The 23,054-nt window shown below is 34.5% G+C and overlaps 1 protein-coding gene across 4 annotated transcripts in view; it reads right to left on the bottom strand.

Annotated features, from left to right (window-relative positions):
- Positions 1-23,054, bottom strand: part of SGCG (sarcoglycan gamma) — a 104,036-nt gene that overhangs the window by 44,510 nt on the left and 36,472 nt on the right. For 2 of the 4 annotated variants that reach the window (XM_014879658.2, XM_014879659.2), the window contains one exon: positions 6,825-7,022. In XM_014879658.2, coding sequence (XP_014735144.1) covers positions 6,825-7,019 — 195 coding nt within the window. In that variant the 5' untranslated portion in view covers positions 7,020-7,022. The remainder of the gene's footprint in view (positions 1-6,824; positions 7,023-23,054) is intronic. The other 2 variants (XM_014879660.2, XM_088159494.1) reach the window with 1 other exon arrangement.

Genomic DNA, 23,054 nt, shown 5'->3' with positions numbered 1-23,054 from the left:
GTACTTATTCAGGAATGAGGTTTTTCTAAATTGGGTAATTAATTTTTTTATATTAACATTTGTAATTATACAAGTTAACTAAAGAAATGGAATTAAATATTTTCCTTTGATTTTTAAAGGTTGTAAAAAGTGTTTTCTTAAATCCAGTTCTTAAACTTGCACGTACACTCTACTGTTACTCAAATTTTTTATAACTCTTCATTAATATTATAGATTATTCCAACAGTCCAATTAAAACAAGTGTTCCTCCATACCCTTTTACATATATATGTTTTAATTAATAATATAATTTAGAATAATCAAATGCTCTAAGAAAATATATTTAAATGAAAATATGTATCACTACTGAAAAGTCTTACTTTGGCAACATCTTTCTGCAGTTTGCATTTCAATATTGTTCTACTCAATTATTACTATTTGCATAAAATATTTAAATATTTTTCTGATAGAGACAATGGGAATGACTGTAGCCTGATTGGAGGAAAATTGTATTTAACTTAATAGAAAAGTTGCAAAATACAGCTGTTTTGGGTATTCAGAATAGAAACTATGAAATGTTCATGTTCTGACATGAAAATTTGGATGAGAATTTGTGAAAAAATCAATAATTTATTTAATTTGAGTATTAAGGTAATTAAACATTCTCAAAACGGCAACTAATTCCATGGAGCACCCACTGTTAATCACAAAATGCATGGAAAGGCTGTACAAGTTCACTAATGGATGTCTTTAGTGAAGGAGAACTCTCTGTAAGTGTTCTTTACTGTACATTTTCATTGCTGTCTGCTCTGGTTTTAGCTGTTTCAAATGATTGAGCATCTCCAATTTAATAAGGCATGCTATTACACAGTCTATTAAGTCTTACTGTCAGAAAGTGTTAACTGATTTTCAGTTTAAATTTTGCTTTCTTAATTAATTACATTCCTAGTTTCATATTTCTATATTTCCTTAAGTAATTCCCTCCATCTTCAGTGCCTGAGTTTATCAAGTACTTAAATAATTGTTTACACAACTATTTTATTACAAAATTAGTTTTTTAATTTTAAAATACGTATTTTATTTATAGATTTAGAGCAGAACCATTAGCAGCCAGCTAATATGTATACATAGCAAGATTATATATAGTTTGCTTTTCAACATATCTTATTAAATGAACTATCAACAAATTACTATTGCCTTACAGAAAGCTTTGAAAAAGAACTAAAAGATAATTTTTAATACTTTGCCTATATTCATTTTTAATGGGAACCCCAGAAGTTTAGAAGGGTGCTATGTCTGAGATAAAAGTTTCTGGGAATGACTACACGGGTAGAGTACTCCTTAATTAAAAGTAGGGCAAAAGAAGAAAACACCTGTCAATAACACCTAGAAAACTCTGTATGTTTTTGTACAACTGTGGCAATTGCCCTATTTAGCTCTCTTCCAGAAATTTATCTTCATAATGGAGAAAGTAAAAGCCTACAATCTATCCTAAATGTGCAGAAACCCTCCCAGTTGTCATTGCCTTTGTGCCTATGTCCAGCTGAGGTGCAGGCATAAGAGCAGGCTAAACATTTGTCCAGTTCTTAGGAAGAACCATCCTTAGGACATGCATTGTTGGAGTGGAAATTGGACACTGCCCTCCACAGACCAAGTTATTCCCTGTCATGATAAGATGACCTGGGGGTTATTCTAAGGCTTAGTATTAGGACTTGACTTTCTTCTTGTTAGACTCAAGCACAAGTAAAGTTTGATAGGGACGGCAGGAGAACTTGAGTGCAGAGATGAATTATGTCTGACTAACAGTACATCTAAATCTATAAAAACCTGCCTATTTCTCTTATACTGTGCTTAAAATTTCTGTCAGAGGACACTCCACACTGAAGAAAGGCAGCTAGTTATCCTGGTGAACACTATAGTTGCATTACTATCTCTCCTTATCAAATTGAAATACAGTGCAAATTCCCTTCTTATTCCAGGAGACCATGATAGCTGGGGCATCCACTAAAATCCATGGAAAATCCATATGTTTCTCCATCAGAGGCTAAAAAAATGTAGAAATTGTCTTTGGCACACAACTGTCCCTGGTGTTATGGTAATGTGGCAGAACCTAAATAATATAATAACTGAATTAATGAGGGGTTTCTGAAAAAGATTTGCTAGAGAATCAGGAATGGTAATAACCTGGTCAGGTGCATTTTTCATACCTGAGTTTTAGCATGACAATGCTGGACTAGAGCTAGTGTGACCTCCAGCCTGAGTCTTGGAATTATTGAATGGTACCCCTCAACTGGCATAACATGCTAATTTAGTGAGCAAGCATTCTGTCACCTCCTCCAAGTCGCTGATTAAGCTTTTGAAAAGGACGAGACACAGGGCAAGACAACTGCAATGTTTATTTCTGCCCTCCATGCAGATCACAATACATTAGTATCTACCTTCTGAGCCTGACTACCCAGGCAGTTTACTTTTTATACTGCTTGATCACGCCTCATGGCTGTAATATCTTAATTTACAGGTACAGGAATACTGTGGGAGAGAGTCAGAAGCTTTGCTGAAGTCAAGGTAAATGATATTTTGTGTCCTCCCATCATCTACAATTCCAGACATTTTATATTAAAATGGCAATCAGATTGGCATCATTCACCCTTGGTAAATAAACCCATTTTTTCAAAGACAAGTGCAACATTTGCATTCCCCCACTCATCACGGATTTCCCCAGTCTCCAAAACCTTTCAAACATTGCAGAGAATGTATGCATTCTGCAAACAAATGCTGCATTCTTGCATCTCTCTGCAAGAGAATCAGTTCTCTCTGTACCAATGGATGCACACCACCTTGTTGCCACTTGCCCTTGGTAATTCTTAACTGAAGCTGAGCTTTGGCCTTCCTGACACAGAAAGCCTGACACATTTCCTGGCCCAGACATTGCTTCAAAATTTCTTCTTTGTAGCCTTTATCTGCTTCCAAGTCTTTTATACTGCTTTTTCACTGAGGCTCCATCACAAGTAACCTGCCTAGCTAAGCCAGGATATTTATCTTCCTCAGCATCAGGACTGATCATTCCTACATTTGGAGGATACAGCCCTTAAACTTGATCAAGCTTTTCTGGGTAACTTCACCCTTCACATCTGGCTCCCATGGGATCCTGTGAGGAGCAGATCCAGCTGTGTGCCACCTTTAATTGTCCTCTCCAGAAGCTGTTGCTGAAACCCTCTACAAATCTTCACTGCTTCCATCTTGCCACGCTTGCCTTCCAGCACATATCAGAGACATCAAAGTTTCCCTCTTTCAGACCTACTGGACCTTTCAGAATTGTCCACAGGACTTCTGATCTTGGCAGCCCTAAATCCCTTGAGATTCTTAGTTTTCTAAAATCTTAAAACTAGCAGTCCTCTATAGTGCTCAGAAAGCCTCATTATGTTAAAAAGAGAATCTGAAATTTCCATTATATGCAAAATGTTGTATGTTGTCCAGGGGAAAAAATCCAACCTTTTTTCAAATTGATTTTCATGCAAAAATAATGCTACTTTTTAAATTACTCTATTTCCCCTTGTTCACCAAGCTCAAGGCATAATTATTTGAATGTCTTCTCTGAAACAGCTGAATATAATGAATACATAGGTTTCTTTGCTCATCCCCACAAAAAGACATGAGACCCTGTCCCTCTGAGCTCCAAGAGAGAAAAGGAAAAAAAAAAAAGAACGAGACACAGCTGCTACCTTTCAATTAATGTGCACAATTTGGAAATGCCCATATGTTTTTTAATTGGGGCAGCATGAGAAAAAGGATATAATCTCTTTTCAGGTTTTTCTCTTTTAGTCTAGCTGAAATGAAATAATGAAATGAAATGGAATTAAACAATATGAATGAAATTCTGTTCAATTTAGTAATCTACATTTGATGCCAAAGGCTTCTCCAACAACAGAGCTTAGAAAAGTTTCTATCTTTCACCATTCCAAATTCTTACAAGGAGATCAAAATCTATTCATCTTGCAGCATATCTATGTCTGGTTCATGTTCTCCTTTATCAGCTTAGCTTCTTTGCTAGTACTTATCACACTGTCTGGTTTTATGGGGGTTAAGGCAGGACATGTGTGCATGGATTAATTCAATGCCAGAGCTTCTTCAAGCTCTGTTGATAATTTAATTATTATTTTAATCTAGATCTCTGAACAGAGACAGCATGTGATTTTTGTATACTGCAGGTTATTACTTAATGAAAGAGTCAAGGACGCTCTATAGAAAAAGAGAACCCTTCTTATACAGCAAAAGGAACTCTGATGTCTAAATAACCAGTTTTTCAGCTCTGAGTGGGCTTATGAAAGGGCTGTGCTACAGAACCATGTCGATCAATCAGTAAAGTACCAACGCCCCTAATACTGAAAAACTGTTTTCCTAATAAAATTATGTACTGAGTCATGTTTAAAGTTTTCCTTCAGCATAAACTCTCTTCAGGACTCTACTATAAAAATATATTTTGAAATGTTTGCAACTTTTTTTCCCAAATATGTTTAGCAGCCTTAGTGAGCATACAACTTGTTTCTTGTATTATTTTACAGAGAAAAAACTTCTTAATATCTTATTAGCTATCAATATTTAAATATTGTTAAGAGTCATCTTAATTGTTTTTATAGCTTTTAAATGTATTTAAAAATGTTTAAAATATTAGCTAAAAATACGATATCTATTGTGAATATTAAACATAGAAAGTCATATAATATCTACACAATATACCTAGAGCACAATTAATAAATATATTTTTTATCACAGTTGATAGATTCGTATTTGCTAAATAACTGATGATTACATAGGATAATATTTCACAATTACTTTTAAACTCTTCCCAGTCATGGGAATGCTTAATTGAGTAAGTGTGATATACATGAATCAACTCATTTCCTAAACAGCAAATACTTGTTGGAACTCATGAATCATAAAAATCTAATTCTGACTATATTGATACCTCTTTTTTCAAACAGTAACAAAATACTTGGAGGCATAAATGCTTAATGTTTTATGACAGTATTAATTATTTCTTATGACTGTTCACAATTTTTATTTCCTTAGACACAGGAAAGGATTGTGATGCTTCAATTATACTCTCAGACTTTGAATGTGCACTAACTATCTTTCTTAGACTCAGTGGCTAGTGGTGCTTCTCTGTGATTCTCTGGGTGATATTTCTGGCATCCTCAGAGTTACTTCTTGAGAGATGTAGTCTTACATTAAAACAACAACCAGCAAAAAAGTTCTTCTCTGCTTAAAGACGTCATGTATACTTTTGCTGTGGATTGTGACATACATATGCACTCTACACACATGTATTTACAGCTGATATTTATCTCAATTTCAGTATTTCCCTAAAATTATCCCAAATTAATGAAGACATTACAGTTAAGTCACTGTTCAATTGGATGTGTCAGGCACATAGATTCTTTAACACAGAATGAGGAATTCACAGCCCACTCTGTGAAAGGATGTAAACCTGAAATGCTAGAGCTGTTACTGCACTGCTCTTGTTCCAAAAGCAGAAGAACACTGTCCCTCAGCAGATCAAGCCATTTGGTGCCTTCCACACAGGAACTACATGGAGATAAGCATTCCTATAAGTAGACTTTCTAATGTTATTTTTTTTTTTTTTAGTCCTCACTGCTATCAGACAAGAAAATACCCAGACTCATCTGTAGAAATCAAATCAACACAAAATATTTTTTAAAACTCCTTAAAAATAGAACCCTGAGCCACACAGAAAACAACTATACATTTTTCATGTTCTCTGTGATTTATGACATGCAGGCACTAAAAGCACATCTTCCATGTGAGCTGCATAAGAGAAAAATTATATGTGATCTAAGATGTTTTGCACTGTAATCTGTATGACAGTAACAGTGCTGCAAAGAATTCATGTAGGGGAAGACCCTTCACAGGAATTCAAGCACTAAAATCTGTATTAGTAAGTAGGACTTAAAATCAACATACCATCTTTTCAGTGAGTATAGAAACATTTATATTAAGATAAAGAGTTCTTCACTTAGTGACAAAGGTGTAATAACAATAGATAAGAGAAACTTTCTTCAGTAGCCAGAGCAGAGCTTTAGAAATTTATTATTATTGTTTTTCTTGTAACAAGTCTATTCAAATCATCTGTGTATCACAAGTGCATGTTAGGAGCAAATTAGCTTAGCTTCAATACTCACTGATGCAGTTTATTGCATTCTGACTCAAGTCATATCTTGCAGACTTCTGAAACCTACCCTTTAATCTACTACACGCAAAATTACATTATAAATATTAAAATACATATGATAGTGAAAAGTTATTAAATTTAATTCTGAATTATATAGCTGCTTAGTCTCAAGCATGAAGTAGTGATAATTACCTCTGAGCTGTAATTAACTGGGAAAATAAATTGTTAAATTTTAGATGATGACAAATAGGAGAAAGAAGCTAAAAAACCACAGCAACTGCCAACAATATTTTAACTAAGGAATTCTGTATGAGAAAAAATTACAGCAAACACATTTATAAAATAGTAACTAAACAGATATTATGAGACAATGGTAAAATACATTCTCATAAAATGGTTAGAATTCACTGCAATCTAAAGCATCAACAGCCTCAGTATTTCAAAAATGATTACTAGTACAGAAATTACATATGAAGAAGTACATTCAAAGACAGATTTTTCTAACATACTTTTACCCAAAGTACAAATCACAGTTGAGAAGAAAGAAGAAAAGAACCATCCATTACCTACAGAGAAGCTGGTGTACACACATAGTAAGTGAAGTGGTGAGGCAGGGAAGAGAAGACAAGAATGAAAAATTAAAGAGGACACTTACTGGAGAAAACCACATCACTTTAAGAATCCAAATTGTCAAAGAAAAATTCACAACTAGGATGATAAGCAGGAGGAGAACAAACAGGTAGAGACAACGCTTTCTCCAGCCATAAATTCCAATTTTGTAGATGTATTCATTCTTCGGCCTTTCGAGGCTCGTGCCTGGTGTCGTTGTCGTGTATTGTTCACGTACCATCTGCTATGTAGAGAAAAAGAGAGAGGGACTGCTTAGCTGCTTAATTTAACTGACAATATTTATATAAAACTAAAAAAAAAAAGAAGATATCATTGTAATAGCTAGAAACCAGAAACTCTTATAAAGTTTTACCTGGGAAGCATTTTCATCATGCCCTGTACAACTTACATCTTAAGTTTTTCATACACACAACATGACCTTTTAAGATATGAACTGCATTAACTGCTGTTTTCAGGAGGCTTAAGTTTATTTCATCCTATAAAGAATAGCAAAACTTTCCTTCCATTTGTCATAATATTCTAATTTTCCCATCATAAAATAATTAATGGGATCATATCATAATCTACAGCTCACAAGTATGTATCAGTTGGAATGGCAATATATATTAGGCTTCAGAACATGTATGTAAAGAAATGAAATTATTCTTTATGATTTATAGGAAATAATGATTTCTCAATTAATTAGATATTCATATTTAAAGATATATCAAAATTAAAAGCATTGCCTACTGTTTTTTTTTCTCTTTATGCTATAGTTCTTAAAGAACCATTGTTTAAATTTAAAGGAATCCTACAAGGTTGCACTTCCTTAAAACATAGAGAATATTCGCTAACTTCCACTTCTACAGCACAGAAATCACCAGCAATTCAAAACCATTCATTAAAGCTTACAATTTTGGACAAAAGAATAAAAACTCAGAAGCTTTAGCTTAATATCAAGAACAACAGTGGGCAACATCTGTCTCATTTACACTAAATACAGCATTACACTAGATAAAGCAAAAAAATGACCCCAATCACGGATGTCAAAAACAAAACAGGTATTGTAAATTCAAGCCCTTCCCATGATCCATGTATGTCCACAGGCATCTTACATCCAAAAACTGGTCCACTTTCCTATAATGTAATGCTCCCAAATGAGAGTGCCTTCAGAAAGGTTTCACATAAGGTCTACTCTCAATTCCGAATTTTCTCCTATCAATGAGATCGCCATGCTCTGCTCACACAGCTTTCAAAACATGATCAAATGACATCCTTGCCTCTGTTCAAGTTTCCTGCAGAGCCATCCTGTGTCTGTAACATGCTTGTGGCTCTCAGTTCTAACCCTCATCTTTAAAAGATGTCATCTTTTTTCCTGTAGCTTCCTAGCAAGACAGAGAATGCCATATCATTTACAACTGAACAGAAGCCCATGCATTAGCCCCTTGTATATATGCAGTACTCAATTCTGCACTTCCACGAAAAAAAATAATTTCTTGTTTATTTATATTCAAAAATTAGACCAAATAATTTGCAGTTCATCATGTAACTTTGCTTACAGACATGGTATAATATTGTAATTATGTTTTTTCTGCTATCAGTCTCAGTTGCTCATAGACTACATATATAAATATTTTCATTGCTGAAAATACTATAACAATTTATTACTGAGGAATTAATATTCTGAAATAACTTGGCTTAATATTAGTGAAAACTATTTACAAGATTTACAAGATGCTACTTAATATTCACCACATCAACTGTGCTTGTTTAAAAATATCAGATTATGCATTTTAGTTATGTGTATTACTCAACCACATAGTACTTATTGCAGAACGCTGTTTAAATATAAGTTGATACTATTTTTTTCCCGTTTTCTACCTAATTATTGTATAGTAAACCACATTACTCACACAGAGGTTGCCCCTTATCTGAAATCTCTGCTACTGTGCTCTGCCATGAGATATTGGGACATTTATACATACAACGGTTCCATAAGATGCTAAGACAAACCTTTACCCTTACTTCCACACAGATTTCTTCTCCACACATATCTTACAGTACAGGATGCAGAAACTCTTATCTGGTAACAACCAGAGACAAACTTTGAGAAATAAGCTGTGCAGTTCTTGCCCATGAGTAGTACAGCTGTGTCCTGGCTCTGGCCAGGACTTGGTTAATATTTGCAGTAGCCAGGAGGGGCATGGATAGGACTCCGAGGTTATCCTACACAACCTCAGAGGGTGCAGGGGGTGATGGGCAAGGAGGGATCCTTTCTGGTCCTGCTGGACACGGCTGAGCAGTCAGGGTGTTGCCAGTTTCTACGTGGTGACTGCTTGCACGTGAATTTGTTTGCATCTCTTCCACGGCCCCTTCACAAGGCTTTGCCTGTTCCTTGTGCTGCTGTCCCCTGCACCTGCAAGGTAAATTCTGCAGTAGAGACCATTTGCCACAGAGTTAATTAATTGTCACATCTTCATGTTCTAATGCAGCCTCATTACAGTGGTCTCTGAGGTTAGAATTCATCTCACAACGTTAGATACGAACAATTTAGCCCTGAATATCTGAGCCAGTCAACCTGGACTCCCTTTATGGTTAATGGAGATAGGTCTCTCTGCTGGGAATTATTTATCTGACTTATGTTAGATGTGAACTTTAGACATCAAATGAACTGCTTACCTTCTCTCCATCAAAAGGGAAAGAAAGAGAGCCTGGGATAATTTCTCATACATGTGTGCCTATATGTTTTAGACATTTCAATTAGAATTATTTCCAAAAGCATGTAATTGAACAACAAGGTAGGATTTTTCTGATTCCTGTTCTTCTCTGTTCCATTTTTACCCTGTTGTAAAATGTTTATTTTGTGAGTTGAGGGTTTTATACATAATGTATTATGTACTGCTGTTTAATGAGGTGAGGTCAAAATCCATTATGCATTTCAGCAAAAAGCCTATGAGTTTTGTGATTGTTTTCAGCCCTGCAGAAATTCCACAGGGGACATCTCCCAGCACAGCATTGTTCCCTGCATGAACTATTTTTTCCTGACAGAAAACAGTTCTGTTGTTTTTGAGCATTATTAATACTGCTAAAAATTGCTTTGGTCACAGTAAATAGGCAATGAAGACAACAAGACAACTAAATGGTTTGAAAAGGATTAAGTTTTTTCTCTCTAATATAACATTCCATGAGTTTTAAGAGAAAGTCCTACTAGCAGAAATCCTTTCAGAACTGATACTGTTGGACTGTTTCTTTTGGGAGAATCAACTTTCAATATTACTGACTTTTATGTTCACGAGCTGAAATCACATAGGAAAATAATCTCAGATCTGTCTGGAGAAGTAATAGAGAAATCTTTTTAATAAGTCTGGGATGTTTTAGAAAGGTGGGCTGAAAGGAAAGCCTTAGACAGACAGACCTCATAGCTGTGTTGTGAAGTCTGTCAAGATTCAAGATAGACTCATAGAAGAAGAAGAACAGGTGTTTAATACTATGATGAGAAATGTGATTTATCAGTGGAAGAACCATGAAACTGGTTGTGTCGGAGCATTCTAAACAGGCATCAAGAATGAAGTGGTGACTTAGACACTTGGATGTACATGAGGTAGTTGTATTAGGAGAAGCAAGAAACTTGCAGAATGCACAATGACTTCAGTAAATGTTATCTTTGTATTATTTTACAAGGAAGCAGCAGACAGTGACTAACAGTAAGAAATACTGGCAACCTACAGTGCAGATAAAATGGCAATTGAGTTTCAGAATGAAAATTCTTACATCTTTTAAATGGGCCATGAAAATGTCTTATTTGCATCAGGTCAGCAGTACCATAATAAACAAGCTACTACAAAAATAAAACACTTAATTGGAAGTGGAATTTCTTGCTGTTCCTATTCAAGGGCCAACACAATCAGCACATTCTTTATAGATCAAGCTCTATCATGATAGTTTGTTATTTAGAAGTATTTTCTAATTGTCATCATCTATTTTACTGGAATCCATTTAAATCCAATTACTTCTTGCCTCTCTGCTGATTTAAACCAGATACTGAATGCTAATTAGCTGCCAAAAGATTTTTCACAGATTTTAAATGATAGATCAAACTCATGAACAACCAGTAACAATGTGGATTTTTGACCATGTGAGATTTCCCATGTGTTCAGACATTGTATGTGTTGCACGTAAGGCATGAAACTCATGCTGTAGCAATACATATGAGCTCTGCCCGTGAAAGACCTGTATGTTCTTCACACTCATAATTGTCCTCTAAAAATACATAACCATGACAGAACATTTCCCTAGCTCTAGTGCACCTTTTTCCATGCAAGACTTAGAAACTGGTCTCTGTCATTTGAGTGTCTCAGGTCCAGGAGATTTTTATATTAATATTGATTAATGAAAGACATTGAAAAACTGTCTTTCACTGATGCTACTGTTGGACTGAGGTTAGCTTGGGCATCAAGTTCAAAAAGCTATTCTGACAGCTCTGAAATATTCACTTAAGATAGCTATATTTTTAAAAAGCAATTTGAAAACTTCTCCTTTAGCCTGCTTTGGAAAGCAAACCTGAGTAAAAGCATGTTATTTGTACTATTTTCAGGAATGACTTATCTGTAGGAAATACTGAAGACAGAATACTAATTCAATTAAAATAAGTAATCTTAGTATATTTCAACTGTAAAAATATATTTTCATTGTTTTTGTTAATAAACGGCTGTTATTTTTATGTAAATAGAATTCCCCTTTATACACAGTTCAGAACCGTGTCACTCAAGTACTTTGTCATGCTGTCATAAAGCAACTGATAATAACATACAATTAGAAAACACAATTCAAATACAGAACTACTTAGTTGGTTAATACTAATAACCAGCTGTAATTCCAATAATAATTATGTAATTATCAGCATTTTATATTTTCAGCAAAGAGACAAAAAGCTTAGCATTCAATAAAACCTTTTCAAATCAGAGTTCAGAAGAACTGGCGAGGTTTCACAATGAAATTTGCACCACTGGTGCTCGTACTATGCATGTTCTTCTGCATGAACATACATCAATGCATCTTCTCTTCCCTCTTCTTCTGGTTTTGGCCAGGACAAGGTTAATTTTTTTTTGTGGCAGCTGGAAGGAGACATTGTTGAAGGGGTGTGTTTAGGACCCTGATGTTTTTCTATAGCAGCAGGCCATTGCCAGGGGTGAGGGAGAAGGGAGTGGCTTCTGAGGAAAAGGGCATTCCTTTCAGTGGAAGAAAACTTGTTTGGGAAGAACTGACTGGTATTTTTCTAATGTTGAAGGCTTTCTGTGCAAGTCATTTCTTTGTGCTACACCTTCTCTTGTTAATATTGTTGCTGTTACTGTTTCCTTCTCTCATTGCTGTTTCCAGAAAACTGTTCTTATCTCAACCCGTGATCCTTGCCTTTTGTGCTTCCTATTGGAGGGGAGGGGGAGCATGGTATTAACAGGAATACTGAATTAGAGAACACCATCCCTAAACCAGGACACCTCTATACATGAAGTGCATTCATTCATATGCAAGAAAATTCACAGCATGTGTGGGCATGAAAGAGGTGATAGTGCTAAATAAAAACAGTACAGTGAAAAGACCATTTCAACCTCTTAAACTAAATTCTTGTGCCATTTTATACAAACTGTAAACTGAAATTAAACAACCTGTCAACTGAGGCATGTGAGAACTTTTACGATCTGCATACAGTATCTTCATGGAATATTATGTTCATTTTTTATGTATGTTGTATTGGGCTAGATGGGTATTACTATAGTAGGAACATCAGCACAGCAAGAATTCACACTTTAGTGCATTCAGGCACACACACTTTTGTCTTTGTGAACACAGAAGGAGTCCAATGATTAACCAACAGGAAAGAGGTGCCACTGGAACATTTTCCTGAAAGAGGAAAGACAATTGAGGCAATCCTGTTGTTCAGAGAAAAAGATGAGAAACCTTTGGAATCCATATGGAAAAGCTTTCAGGACAAAAATAGAAAGGCAGGGAAAAAATCAGACTCTCATAATTAGGTGAAAATTTTGTAATTACTTCCAGCCCTTCCGTCATATTGTATTTAATCTTGCCAAATCTTGCTTTGTTGAAATTTTTGTACTATATAGCATATTAGAGTTTGAATTGTAAACTAGTGTCATCAGCTGAAAAGAGCTGGATCCCTGCAGCATCATTCATGGAAACCAGCAAAGAAATTTATATGGCCTAGTTAACTATTTGCATAGCCTGCAGTGCACATTTGCATAGTAACTATGACATAGTCACAATTAACAGTTTTGAACATTTCAAGTAGAGCTGAATGGCATAATATTATATAAATATGAATTATGTCATTATTAGTATTACATAAATATATGCCAAACTGCTATTAGAATATATTGTTAATATTAATATATTATGCTATATAAATTATTTTGTCTAATGTCTTGAATCTCATTGATAGTAAATTTTTTAACCTTGTTTTCTAACTTTCAATTTGATGTTTTCCTCTAAAAATTCTGAAAACATAAATAAGATACAAAAAAAAATAATGTTACTCCCACCAGAATTAAAAGACCACACAAGAATATTACACAGACTTTTTTGTAAAATATTTTAAATTTTTACATACTTTATGAGCATTTGAAGAAGAAGCTAATTTGTGGTATGAGACACCTCCTGTCTTTTATGTAAAGTGCCTGAAATAATTTTAATTTAAAAAAAGAGAAGTGAACTTTCTGTCTCTGAAATTCAGTCACTATTACAACTATAAGTGACCTCGAGCACCACAATACGAAAGGAAAATTAAAATCTCACCATTTAAAAAATTATTTTTCTGGGTTTTTCAACATATATGTTACGACGAACAAAACCACAAAACAGAATAACTGATGTAGAAATGATTGAATGATGATGTGGGTGAAGCTACTGTTTAAACCCTGGGAGTTCTCATCACAATTACAGATTTTAGAAATAATCCTTTAAGAAGAAAGAAAAGAGTGGTCTGTACAGCCATTGTTTTCACTTAACAATTAAAGACCGAGACCCATTAAGCGTGTCAAGATCATTTAACTGTTTCCCTGCTTACTGTTCTTTGTATAATGAACTTCATTGTTTTAGTGTGCAAAACACTCTCTTGTCCTGTTCAATATCATTCAGTGTTTTTCAATGGGGTTTATTACCACAAAGATATTTTAAAACATCAAATCTACAACAGATAACTAAATCTCTTACTAGTACAGTTTTTATTCTCCAACCCCTTTGAGAAGAAGATATCTCATGGGCCTTGAGTAGAGGATAAAAATGCAATAGTGAACAATTTGCTTTAATGAATCTAATTGTAAAATAAATTTTGCCCTCTAAAGTCCAATACACTTTTCCCCCGTAGTAGCTGCTCTTCAACATGATTTATTTTTTCCATGATGGACTGCAAGTACACCAGATGCATCATGTACTGCCACAAATATCAGAACAGAAATTGCTGTAGTCTTCTGGCTATGAGGTTTCTCTCTCTGAGGCATAAGCCAGAGTAGATTGATTCCCCTAGATCCCTCTTTTTCTTTAGTTGTGCATTTAAGGAAGTGTTTATAACTAAGCTAGGTGTGAACTTCAACTGCCTGGGTTTGCATGGGCAAGTTTTTAAAAAACTAGCAAGAGATCTGTAGCACCTATCTTGAGACAGGTGGAAGAAAGGAAAATACTAATGTGCAAGGAATGCTGAGAGCCTTCTTGTTCTTATGGAAAGGCTAAGAGAATCACCCTTCTTTGTCTCCTTATAGTTTAATAAAAATCCTGTCTTTATGAAGAATAAGAACAGTGTGCATTTAGTCTCCTATATAAAGGACTTTCTCACTAAGAATGACAAAATAAAATTAAACACACAGATCTCCTGAGGATTTAATAAATTTTCCAACTCTAATTTATAAAATGAGAGTTTAAAAGAATTATAAAATTACTTTACACTGCATCCTCTCTTATTCTGTTCATTTGATCCTTCCAGGTGTCAAAGGGCTTTTCTTCAGGTCAAAGTGGAAGGTTTCCCTTGGCACTGTCATTCCTTGCAAGTAATAAACGTTTACAAAGCAATCTACATATAATCTGACACTTCAAGGAGACAAATGAAGAGAAGGTGGCTGTCAAATTTACAGAACTTTCACTATAATCTAGTTTAAAAAAACCTACAGGTAGTTTTTGTTCACTAGAATTTTAGTTCTTTCATTCATGACAGCTAAATGATTTCCGTATTCTGAAGAGACATGCACATTACACTGTATGCAGATAAAGCCTTCCCATTCAGTCCTTGTTATAGTTAATTACGATGTCAGAAGTCTGACATTGAATTCTGAAGGTCATTAGCAAGTAACTAGGTGAACAAAATTCTGAATAAAACATAAAATTATAGAATTTTGTAGAATTTCATAGACAAAATCTAATACCAAACAAGGATGTGATGGCTACAGACTATAGTATATAAATTGTGTTATCTTATGTGACCTATCCCAGACATCCAAGTTTTTATGATTACTACAAAAATTTAATTAAGTCAGGCAAGACAAAAGTCAGTCGAAATCAGAACTTAAACATCACAATAAAAACCACATATTTGCTCAGACCAAGACTTAGCAACATCTTGCTCTGTATCTACCAAACAAAGGAAGTCAATAATACTTGAGGAAATTACTAAGATTATAAAATCACTCTGTGGAGAACAAGAATGCCATGTGTTACACAATATCAAATCTTCTGAGAGAAAACTTGTTGCTTTTATAAAAGGGGATGCTTCCTCATTTGAAATATACAATGTTTTACCAACTTGTACAGAGGAAGTGAACTGTTTTGCATCATGTAATAGCTCTCTGGGACTATATAACTAAAATGTATGTTTTTATTTAGATTTGCATGTTGGGCACAAAGGACATCATTATAATTTTAAAAAAATTCTAGAATGTGCTCTGATATTTATGGATTAATTTTTCTTAATTCCCTGCTACAGCCTTTTCATTAACAACTCCAAATGGTAAATTATTTGAAATTTCTTGCAAAGATAAAACATATTGCGCTCTTTAGAGATACATTTCTGTTTCATATTAGAAATTTGAAGACACTTAACGCAATTCAAATTTTTACTCTTGATACCATATTTTTACACCACAAGCTGTTGTGCCTGCAAAAGCAATACATACTGACCTGCTAGAAAGTGCTCGACAGAAAATGACATGTGAGTCTGCTCTTCATTTCCAGGGCTGCTCTACAGAAGCATTCTTGTATTCTCAATTGTACGTTAAACTCCCTACTGTCCTCCAGAGAAAAACTTTTCCACTAAGATTTACAATATCATTGGCAAGTCCAGAAAATTACAGCACTTGAGAGAGCTACAGAAAATTTGTGGTTTTAAGACATTGCCTTTATTCTTTGAGAAAAACTGTTTTTCACATTGCATTACAATGGACTATGGAGATGTCCACAATGCCTTTGGAAGTTCTAAGCTTATCAGAAATTATTCTGTTCGATGGCTGTAAACTTATAACATTCTTCCCCAATTGCTTCCAAACATCTGATAGTCTCTGTTTGCCTATTCTATTCTCCACTTATTCATAAGTGGCTCTTCCTTTACAATCCCTTTATAACCATTTCTAAACACGACAGAAGTTACATTTTGGCTTAAACGGACATTATTGTGCTCTTTTTGTTTATTCAAAATATGAAGACAGGGATAATCTGCCTGGGGGTATTCTCTGACAATGACAAAATTCTTCCTGCTTGCATATAAAAATTAATAGGAATTGCATAATATTTGAAGATTTGTGTTTCTCATCACTATTCTACGCTGTACTCAAGCTCTTGGAGGAATGGACAGTGGGGATATATTGTGGTAGTAAAGCTAAAATTATGCACTTAGCAATACCTAAATATCCTGGAAGTTCTTGGGGCCAAAAATTAAGATGAAGCCATGTCTGGTGCTGTCTTGCTTCTTTTATCAGAAAAACACGTGAAGAACTTCATGCCTTCTGAACATAAAAGAGTAACATCTGGTACTGATGACATAAAGATCATTATTATAATTTTTATTGATTTGTCCCAAAATATCTTCTAATGATTTTTTCTCATTTGGGACATTTCTTCAGAGCCATCCTCCAGAATGAAAAGGTATCAAGAGAAATTTCCCAGACCTCCTCAGTGGGGAACATGGATGTTAACTCCTCAGAATTTTCTTTTCAATATCTCTGTTCAGACACTCAAAATATAAATCTTCTGTGTATATCCAGTACTCAAATGTATAGTATTAGCATTAAAAAACAAATACAAGTCAATAAAAAAAACCCTAACCCACAAAGGAATTGAATTAATACATATGACTGCAAGAACACACCTCCAAATGCTCTTCTAAAGTGTCAGGTTAGATACTTGCAGCATCAATCACTGAAAGTATTATTCACAGTATTTAATAATTTTTAATACCAATGGTAAATGACTGTTAGAAGTTATCCAACTCTGCACATCTTCTGTTGAGGAAGATATTCAAGTCTACCTTCTCTGACCATTTTGTTAAAATCCATGGAGAGAAAATAAAATCACTATCAAGACAGTGATCCACATATATCTAGGTACATACAAAGTCATTCAGGAAGTACCACAAAGCAGAATGTCTGTCTCTATGGTCTAAATACTAATTTAACACCTACCAACGTTGACTTGTGATACCTCAGTGTCCCAACACAGGAATTCTTAGATGTTACAAAGACATGAGGGACTGGTCCTCACTACCTCTGACCATGAAGCAGGTCACACATGGTACTCGAACATATAGGACATCTTTTATGAACACAGCAACAACATTCTGAAACAAACTCAGGATTTGTGTTGGGAGGTACCTGTTTCATCTGGGAGAAGGGCTGAGAAAGAAAGGGCAGACTCAAAGCCCAGTTTATGCACAGCACTTAAATCAGCAGCAAAGATGAAACTAAAGTTAGCAGCAAAGAACAGAGGGAATAAAAAGTGACTAGGGTACAGGACCTATGTATGTTTGCTGTTGCTTTCAGTTGTGTCTAAAAATCCTTTAAAAGCAGCAAAGTAACAGTGAAAGCCTAATTAACAATTTGTACTATAACCAGAAGTAGTGATGAGGCCTAGTTCTGTACAGATCTGAATATTTGGTTAAGTACTCAAATCAGTGCTGTAATCTCATTATTTTTGCTCTAGCCATGTGTTTTATAAAAATTTCCTGAGCCCAATATAACACACATCAGCACTAGCTAGCTTCAATTTTGTATTCTGATCCAGTAGATATTATTCACATGCCAACAGAATGCACCATGACAGAGCTTTCCTCTGATGAGGGCATTATCTCACAAGACACTTTCACTAAACTTGAAAAAACTTAATTACCTTGAAAACCTCTATGCCTTTATTTTATCATACTCAAATTTGACTGCAAAGTCAAGAAAGATGGGGCAGTGGGATGGGTAGCAACTCCGAGGTGAACAACACTAAGTTGAATTCTGTCAGTTTAATTTAAAAAAAAAGAAAATTCAACCAGAATGAAATATCAATAGACAGTACCATTCACAGAGTAATATTTTATACAGCTTTTACAAACAAATTAAATTTTAAAATAATTTTGTTTTTCTTCCAAGTGTGAAAATTTTGATAAATTGGAGTACTTATTTAGCATACTACTTATTTGGAAATAACATCTAAGAACCTCCTTTAAGTCATCACATTCAAACTTTTATTATAACAGGTCAGGAGTACTATTCTTAACCTAGGTGATTAAACAGAATTCTAGCTCCTTTAGAGTGGTTTTAATGTCTCTGGGTGTGGTGGACATTAAGAGAAAAGTTTATTTGACTATCTGACAAAACAGATACATCCCACGTCTTTGTATTGCCATTTAAATTGTTGTTCTAAATTAGATTTATTTGCTCAGTATTGTTACTGTACAACTTGGATGCTCTCAATTACTTTTAATTCCTCCTTTATCATCAAAGTACAGTATAAGAAGAAAAGAAAGAACCACAAAGTTTTACTTTCACACTCACTGAAGTTAAACTCTGCAGACAAGATGTGGTAGCTAGTTAGTCTGAGCTGCAGCAAAAATTAGGAAAATCTGTGTTCAAAATTTCATTTCTTAAGCACCATTAAATGTAAATAAGAATAGTTTTGTGGCCTTCAATTTTCTTTCACAGGAGACAACACCAGAAATCCCAAAACACTTGTACACATACATTAAAAAAAAAAATTTGCTGTCATTTGTCATGCTTTTTCTGGTTATTTGTTGCACTTAGAAGTGTGACACAATGACCAGAACTACAAAGCTAACGTGGGAAGGAATGGGAAAATAATCTTTGTTGGGGTCATTGAAAACACATCAAAAGACCTGAAATTCCAAATAAATGTGAAGAAAATGAAAGCAATCCCTCTGATGGAGGCAAATTAAGAAAAAAATCTCTGCTTTCATAATCTTGTATGTATGTTTACCATACAAAGAATACATTTAGATACTTTTTAAAAAAGCAATTGCATATTTTTATCTTTAAAAATACTTTTTAAATTATTGTTATTTTCTATGTGTGTGATAGAAGAGGTTTCCTATCATACCACAGTGATTACCAGCAGCAAGGCCAAAATATATCTTATACAAATAGTGCTCCTAAAGCAAGTCCTGTTTTTAGGGGGCTTTTAGCAAAAGCCCTTTAACATTATCCTCAGTGTTGTTTGCAGGAAAAGTATTTCATGTCGTCAGAGCTGGGAAGAAGTGAGAGCGAAAACAAATAGCTCTATTTAAGTACATAAAGATATACACACTGGCATAACTTTTCCCTTTTTTTCCTTGTCTTGCTGCTGCTTTTATGAAAGTGCTACTTCCAGGTAGAATGCTGTTACCTCTTGAGAAGTATACTTCCAGTTCATTTAGTAAACTTCAGCATAACTACAAAATAACTCCCTTTTGTGGTGCTTTCCTGTGTTGGTTGTGGACCTTGAACAGCAGCTTAATTAGCCTTGATAAATGATTTCATGTAGAAAACGGAGTTATACTGCTATTCTGTGCTTTTTTTTTTTTTTAATTGAAATAAACATACACCAAAGAAGGAATAGAACTAGATGTAGAGGCTAGAGATGAAAATTAATCCTCAAGTCTTCTTTCCCTAATTCAACTCATCACATACATACTTTAAAAAAACATGATAGAATAACTTGACGTTGCATCTGTTAAGTAACAACTGTACCTTTTTTGACAAGTCACATGTAGCTAAACTGAAGATTCAAAAATTCACCTTTCAGTAGCAGGGGAAGCAAAATGCTTTCCTATGTATACTGTGTCTCATTACATACTTAAAACCTCTGCCCTTTTCTGGTGAATTTTAAATGTCAATGACTACAAAATGATGTGCTCCCGTTGCTTTGCAGTCCTGGTCATAACAACTTTATTACTCATTTTTACTCACACAGGGGAAAACCCAATTATTTTAAACGTGTATTAGACACATAAGGACATCATCAAAAGACTTGTACTGCAGAAGCCTTTTTTGGTGATGTTGACTCAAACTGTTTAGGCAGCAACCATCTCTAAGTTTCTTTCTAAGCAACTGTGACAAAGCAATAATACAATGCATGAAACACAGAAAATTAAGAACACGGAAAAGTGTATAAATACTGGTTTTAATCAGTATACCAGTTCTTGGATTAAAACCTCTAAGAAAGACATAGCTGATGTTTCAGTTAGCTGTAAAAACAAATGAAGCAGCAACAAAACCTAAATTACCTGCTATGTATGTAGGCATTCCAAAATAAACAAAAAGGTAAATCTCTTATTAGATATAACATATATACTCCTTGTATTTCAAAGTAAAATTTTCCATACAAAGTACTTAATCCAAAATGGAAATCAACAGGTATTACTAAAATCCTTAATTTTAGTTGAAAGTTGATTTACTGATGTAAATCGAATAGTATAATCTGAAATGTATGATTTATTTTTTTCATTTTAAAGATTTCTTCATTTTAATGATTCTAATTTGAGTAACTGGAAAACAATTTCTATTTGGATCAAATAACAAGCACATTACCTTCTCCAGAAAGTATGTCTGAAGTTTCTAAAGTTTTCCTTTAGCCATACAAAGGAAAAGACATTCATAGAGCACAGGTATAACCTGTCTTTTTAAACTTCAGTCAGACTTTGTTCCTCAGATTTGGACAGTAGTGCTTGACCCATTCATCAGTTCTTGTAGCCTGAGATATTATCAGAGAACCAAGAGCTGCAAATCAAGCTTTTCTAAACTCAAATTCTGGAAAAATACGCAAGTTTCTAGTGGTAAAATAAAGATAAATGACGCTATATCTTAGTGCCTGCAGGTTCACCTAGTCCAGGTTTGCAGTGCTCTCTACCAACTGGGTAACTAAACTCAGCTGAACTCTGCCTAGGATTGATTCCCTCCTTGGCAGTGGAAGAACAATGTCACACATATTTCTGGAAGGTAATCACATTTCAAAAAAGCTTAGGTTCAGCATAAGGACATTTTTGTCAGCCTCTAGTGTACATAAGCAGAGTGCCCTCAAAGCTTTAGAATCAATCTATTTTTTCAGTTTAAAGAAAACACTGGATAAATTCAGCTGAAATTTAAAATCATCTACCACAAGGTGGAGATTTCTTTTGGTAGGGAAAATTGTCTTTAAAATGTTTTTGTTTCTTTTTATCTGTGAATTAACAAAATATGAGATCAGATATGTAAAAAAATCTCCACATTTTAATTACAGTAAAATAAACACTGTGAGTAGACACTTGAGGATAAGAGAAAAAGGTTAAGCAGTGAGTACACTCAGGAAATGAACATGAGATGCATAAGTGGAGATTGTAAAATATGGGGAGAAAGAGGAAGTACCTAGGGATGCTGAAGAAAGTGAAAAAAAAAATAAAAGAAAAGGCACCAAAAGATGGAATCTTTTGATAATGTAAAGGAATACAGATTAATTTTACTTTCTGCTGCCTTTGTTTTCCTTATTTTGCATTCTAGCCATTTATATGCTTCACTTACTAAACAATCCTAAATCAAAGATTATTTCTACATAATTTTTTAAATTTTTTTCTTGAGTTAAAGTAATTTGTTACTAGGTGCCTTAGGATTTCTGATACAGGAAGACAGTCATATTAATGTTCTGAATTTAAATACTATTTTATATGTTTTCAGTATGACTAAAGGGATACAGGTCTTTCTTCCATAAATGTGACTAAAATCAGTTAAAACAATCACCAAGGGTGAATCACAATACTATCAGTCCAACAGATGTTTAACTAAAAGCAAAATTATTTAAATAAGAATATCTATTTAAAAAGCAAGCGCTCCCACAGATTGTGGAAGTTGTTATTAACAAATTTCAACAGAGTATCCAATTCAGAAAGAATGGCGGGTACCCAAATAAATACAGTGATTTTGTCAGATATAGCTTAGAAATGCTTTTTTCTCTGTTATGACAATTAATAGTCTTACACAACTTTGTCAATATAAGAACTGCTTTTCTGTTTTTGGAAGCATTATCTCCACACATGCATCAAACATAATATTAGATGACTCATTAAATAATTCAAAATGAAATATTTTGTAATGCAGTTCCATGTTTAAGCAAAATAACAGTTTTCAGCAGATGTGATCAGTATTCTCACTAAGTGGGAAATACTTACAATAACAGAACGAAACTAGAAGTAGAATGTTACAGGGGCGAAAAGTGTTGCTAAAAAAATAATCTTTTCTTATACCAAATAGTAGGGCTGAAAATTAGGCAAGATTTTGGTGTACAGGCTACATCAGGTCTGTTTGAGCATTTGAGACTAGAAAAATGGCTTGAAAAGCAGCATGGGCAGCACAGGACCACCAGGTCTTATCTCGGTCTTGCTGCCCACCCTACAAATGGTTTGGCTCACCTCCGTAAAATTCTATGCTGCACCCAACTACACTTCATAAAACACACTCTGGGTACCCTCTGGGTGAACTCTGACCACCTCAGCCCTGAAACACGACTTTTTACAGCACCAGAATGCATGATAGAAATCTTGGGGTGTACTGCGAAGGCACAGCGACTGCCAGGACACTGCCACATGAACGTGGAGGGAACAAACGTGACACTGCCTTCTCTGCTCAGCCTTCAGTGCTGGCTTTTGGATTGTTCACCATCCTCACTCGCTTGCTTGGCACTCAGGCCAAACTCAAATCAACCTCTTCTTCCTTCACATACTGAAATCTGTCTTATAATTTTATTATCCCTACTGAGAAAACTTTCACTCAGGCAATCA

Source organism: Sturnus vulgaris, chromosome 2 (assembly GCF_052056855.1).
Source record: "Sturnus vulgaris isolate bStuVul1 chromosome 2, bStuVul1.hap1, whole genome shotgun sequence".
Classification (NCBI taxonomy): domain Eukaryota; kingdom Metazoa; phylum Chordata; class Aves; order Passeriformes; family Sturnidae; genus Sturnus; species Sturnus vulgaris.
The sequence above is the reverse complement of the archived record's forward strand: the minus strand, read 5'-3'. Positions and strand labels throughout refer to the sequence as shown.